The sequence below is a fragment of the Myotis brandtii genome, unplaced genomic scaffold, assembly GCF_000412655.1.
Source record: "Myotis brandtii unplaced genomic scaffold, ASM41265v1 scaffold744, whole genome shotgun sequence".
Classification (NCBI taxonomy): Eukaryota; Metazoa; Chordata; class Mammalia; order Chiroptera; family Vespertilionidae; genus Myotis; species Myotis brandtii.
The window spans coordinates 41,118-46,419 of NW_005370965.1; the positions used below are offsets into that span (position 1 = coordinate 41,118).

Below are 5,302 nucleotides of genomic sequence, written 5' to 3' on the forward strand. Positions count from 1 at the left end.
CCTGGTTGCCCCAGGCAGCCTTCTGTTCAGTCGTTTGGTCGTTCCTCACTAACCCTGCTGCCGGCCTGGTCACCCCACGAAGCCTGCTGTTCAGTCATTTGATCGTCCCTCACTAACCCCTCTGCCGGCCTTGTCACCCCATGCATCCTGCTATTTGGTCGTTACTGTTACTGTGACAGTATCCTGGACAATTTGCATATTCCTCTATTATTAGTATAGATATGGTGAATTCTATTGACTGATCTTTTTAATGTTTATAAAATCTTACATTTCTGGGTTAAATCACTTGGTCATAATATATTTTTATGTGTTGCTATATTTGTTTGGCTCATATGAATTAAGGACTTTTGTGTCTATGTTTATGAGAAATACCCATCTTTAATTTTATTTTTTTTGTAAAGTCTGTCAGATTTAGTATCAGGGTTATGCAGGATTTATAAAGCAAGTTGGGAAATATTCCCTTTTTTATATTCTGGAAAAGAATTTCCATAAGATTGATTATTTCTAACTGTTTAGTGAAGCTATTTAGACCTGGGACTTGTTTGTAGTATGGTTTTTAAATTATATTTTTAATTTCCTTGATTGTAGTCATTTAAGTTTTCTATTTTCTCATTTGGGAAAATTATATTTTTAAAGGAATTTGTCCTTTTATCTGTGGTTTCAAATTTATTGGCATAAAATTGTTCAAAATTATCTTTTTTAGTGTATTTTTTCATTCCCAATATTAATAATTTGTGTTTTCTTACTTTTTTTTTTCATCAGTCTTGCTAGGGGCCTATCGAATGTATTAAACTTTTTCAAAAACAAACTTTTGCCTTTGATTTTTCTCTACTGCTCATCTCTTCTGTGTTTCATTGATTTCTGCTCTTTAATTATTTCCTTCCAATTCTGGGATTTAACTTGGTCATCTTTTTTATAGGTTCTTGAGTTGGTGTCTCAGTTGTTTTTAAACCTTTTAATATATGCTTTTGTGTGTGTGTGTGTGTGTGAAGAAGTGTTTATTGACTTACTCAAAATAATACATAATATAGAATATTCAAAATACAATGTGATATAAATGTCACTACTGCAGTTATCATAATAATTCTTGTTTTCATTAAAGTTTGTTGATAAAATTTTTGTGACATCTATATTCTTGATCAGTGCTTAGGAAAAGTAAGTGATACTAAGTGGGGATGGATGGAGATAATACTATGAGAACCCAGTAAGCTGGGTCTACATATCTGGCACTTAATTAGTTACTTCCTTTACATAACACAATATACAGTATAATACTCTATATAGATACTGAGAAAGCTGAATGAATGTACAGACTCCCTAGTCATCCATCAAATGCAGTAGGCTAAAGCCCATCTTCATTTCTGGGTTTTATTCATAAAGTAAATTGAGGTTTCTGGTGTCGGGGAATTCACCTTCCTTGAAGAACAAAGTGATAAGTTCTTATGGAAAGTAGGCTCCACTTGCAGTCCCATCAGAGTTTAGAACAAGGGGTTTTTGTGGTTCAACACATGCTTTTAAAGCTATAAATTTCCTTCTAATCACTAATTTAGCTGTAGCTAAATTTGATGTTTTCATTATAATTTAGTTCAAAATATTTTGTAATTTCCTTTTGATTCTTTCCTTGACTCATGAGTATTTTGGAAGTGTGTTGCTTAATTTCCAAATATTTGGGGGATGTCTGAGTTATCTTTGTTATATCTAGAAATTTATTTCTAATTAATTCCCTTGTGCTTTGAGGACATGCTATGATTTTAGTTCTTTTAAATTTATTGAGACTTTGCTTGAACTCTCCTCTGCCATGCACTGATACAAACCAAAAAGTGGTTTATTAATGTAAACTCATCTAGTTTGTGTCTGTTATTTGAAGGATTATGTTTCCTCCACTTTGTGCCTGCTTTTGGTTACTCTGCAAACAGATGTTTTCATTATTTTATCTAGAGTTTATTATTTTTATTAGGAGGGTTAGTTCAGTAAAAGTTCTCTGCTGCTACTGGGAGCTGACTTCAGTGAAGTTTGAATCTTAAAAGAGTTAATCTCAACTATCAAGCAAAGAAAAAATTAACTTTTCAAAAAGTTCATTACTCAGAGGTTTCAAATGTTTGATATTTTATTGTACCTAAAACAAGTTAGCTACAAACCTATTTTATCAACTGTTATACACAGTGTTAACAATATTTTATGTCATATACCATATACCCTTCTATTTGTAATAAAATAATACTTCAGATTTGAGAGTTGGCATTATCATAGATTATTGCTTTCCAAGAGAAGCTTTTCACCTTTCCATAATGATTGATGAGCTCAGTGAATGTTACATATACTTGCCAGGCGATTTCCTATATGAGGTAACTTTGTACTGAGAGAAAAGGAGATGCAAGGCTGCACAGAGATTAGGGAATGAGAGTAGAGGAGTAGGGGAGGAAGCAGTGGGATAGGCAGTGGAGAGAGAACAGTGTTCTTCCTAATCCTTTAGCTAGAACAGTGGTTCTCAACCTGTGGGTCGCGACCCCTTTGGGGGTCGAACGACCCTTTCACAGGGGTCACCTAAGACCATTGGAAAACACATATATGATTATATATTGTTTTTGTGATTAATCACTATGCTTTAATTATGTTCAATTTGTAACAATGAAAATACATCCTGCATATCAGATATTTACATTATGATTCATAACAGTAGCAAAATTACAGTTATGAAGTAGCAGCAAAAATAATTTTATGGTTGGGGGTCACCACAACATGAGGAACTGTATTAAAGGGTCGAGGCATTAGTAAGGTTGAGAACCACTGAGCTAGAAAAACCTGAGAAATGGTCTTTGGGATTATGACAAGCCTTTTTATGCTTTGATTTCCTGAGCTAGCCTAGCCTGTCAGCTTCCTGGACAGAAAACATTCAATTTAGTTAATATGAAGCAATAATTTAGGCTTACAATTTCTAATTTATCCCAGCAGAATTAGTCTGAGTCACTAGTCTTGAAATTATCTTCTCTGAGGCTTCATCATGTGATTGCCTTTGTTTTGTGCTTTGTTTCCGTTGCTTTAAATACTTCAAAACTGCTTGTTCTTCCTAATCTGTTTCCATAAAGTACTTTTTAAAACAGCATTATTGAGGTATAATGAAAATATTTTTTAGATTGTGGCATGACAACTTTCTTGATACAACTATTAGATTAACAGAGAGAACTTTGATTTTTTATTAAATGTTTTTATTATGGCTGAAATGGCTGTTTTTTCCCTCGTAGCTGTCAGGCCAAAAATAAAAGGGAAGTTAAAATATCTGATATCAGAAAGGAAGATGAAGGTTTTTTAAAAAATCACTTCCAATCTTAAAAATTTTTTTTGTTAACCTAGTATTTTTGTTGGTTTGTTTCTGTCTAGTTTTTACAGCTTCATTCTCAGATCTTTCTACTCAGTTCAGATGAAAGTACAGTCAGTCTATTGAAGAACTCTTCTCTGCAGGCTGAGTCTGATTTCCAAAGGAAGGATCAACAAATTTTCAAGACACTTACTTCAGAATCCCCAGGATTAAATGATAGAACCTCCTGTTCCCACTGGTTTGATATAAATGATTCCAAGGTCCAACCCATTGAGGAAAAGGATATTAAACAGCAATTTCAGGGCAAAGAGAGCGCCTATATGTTGTTTTACCGGAAATCCCAGTTGCAGAGACCACCTGAAGGTATGGAAAGAAAAATGTTCCTGTTTGTTTAAGTTGATGAGTTTAAAAAGATAAATATTAAATGCTATTTGTATTGTTATCCTTTTAAAAGGAGGTTTACTCTTGAAACACTTAAAAATATTTTTAAGCTAATAGTAAGAAATATATGTTGCTGAAAGAAATCCAACAATCTGTCACATTTTAAGAACCTATATTTCTAATTATTTTTTTCTCTAATATGAGGCCATAGTCAGATTTTCAGAATTGGGTTTTCTTGGATCACATACTGTGAGCAGATCTGAGTGTTGTTGCCCTGTCCTCAGGTGTGACTCTGTCATCTGGCCATGTGTTGCCTTTTAGTTGTAAGTGGCTTTGGTCGCATTTTCGTATATTCCCTTTTATTTTTCTTTCTTGTGTCTTTCCTTCAAGGTAATATTTTCTGAGCAATTAAAGTATCTTTAATGTACTCGTTGTTGAACCTTCTGAGAGAGCTTGTACCAAGAGGTTAAACATTGAGACACACAATGATAATTTTTTTAATTTAAGCCACTAACATAAATCAGTGTGTAAGACTTGATCACTTCCTAAGATCTACTCAAAAGTAAAACATCCTAAGTAGGAAGCTCTTTAGATTAAAGATGTGATTAGAGATGAGGATACTGTTGTTAGGAAATGAGAAAGGTGATCGTTTTTTATAAAGAATAAGAACAAAGAATTAATAATTTGCATGTCAGTGAAAAGAAATTAACTTTCTGGATCTGAAACAGTTACATAACTATTCTATTGACCAGAAAGGGCTTTGTACTTTTCTAAGGGGAAAAAAGATATGATAATGATTCTCATAAATATTTCGTGGAGCAGAAGTCACAGTTATAAAAACATATTAACAGAAAAAGACTATCTTCAGATGGAGTGTTGTCTTTTTCACTAAAATGAAGTTTAGTATGTACATAATTGAAATATGTACTAAATGACAGTTTTCTAATTAGCTTGGGAATTGAATAAAGGTCCAGCCAAAATTTTGATGGACTTTTCTGGGGAATGAAGGAATGGAACTTGACAAAGTGATTCTAAAATTTACGTAGAGATAAATCAATGAAAATTGAAGAATGGACTATTGAAGGAAAATTTGCTCTCAGTAAAAACATAAAGCTGTGATTATAGTAATCACTTGAATGAAATTATAGTTCTTTTAATGTTTATGCAAAAAAGTAACTTAAGATGTATAAATAGAAATATTTTTCTAATCTTAAGGTAAAGACCCTTTTAAGCTTAAAAGCAAAGAAACGAAAAATTTTAAAGAAAAGTGATATAAACCTTAAACAATATTAAGCTATGGAAAATAGAGGAAATATATTTGTCATATATTTTGCTATCTGTAGAGCGCTTTTATATATATTCCATTGTCCTTAGTAGTAAATTGGGAAAAGTATATTTATAAATAAGCAATATGCAAAATAAAGAAGTAGGAACAACCAATAAACTGCAGATAAAAAAATTACAAAAACAAGAAAGCCCACTGCATGGGAGAACATATTTGCCAATGTTATCTCCGATAAGGGTTTACTCTCCAAAATTTATAGGGAACTCATACAACTTAACAAAAGGAAGATAAACAATCCAATCAAAAAATGGGCAAAGGAC

The 5,302-nt window shown here is 32.6% G+C and overlaps 1 protein-coding gene across 7 annotated transcripts in view; it reads left to right on the forward strand.

Moving 5' to 3' along the window:
* USP40 (ubiquitin specific peptidase 40) overlaps nt 1-5,302 on the forward strand; it is a 71,632-nt gene that overhangs the window by 18,388 nt on the left and 47,942 nt on the right. For all 7 annotated transcript variants that reach the window (XM_014530571.1, XM_005882930.2, XM_005882931.2 and 4 more), the window contains one exon: nt 3,379-3,679. In XM_014530571.1, coding sequence (XP_014386057.1) covers nt 3,379-3,679 — 301 coding nt within the window. The remainder of the gene's footprint in view (nt 1-3,378; nt 3,680-5,302) is intronic.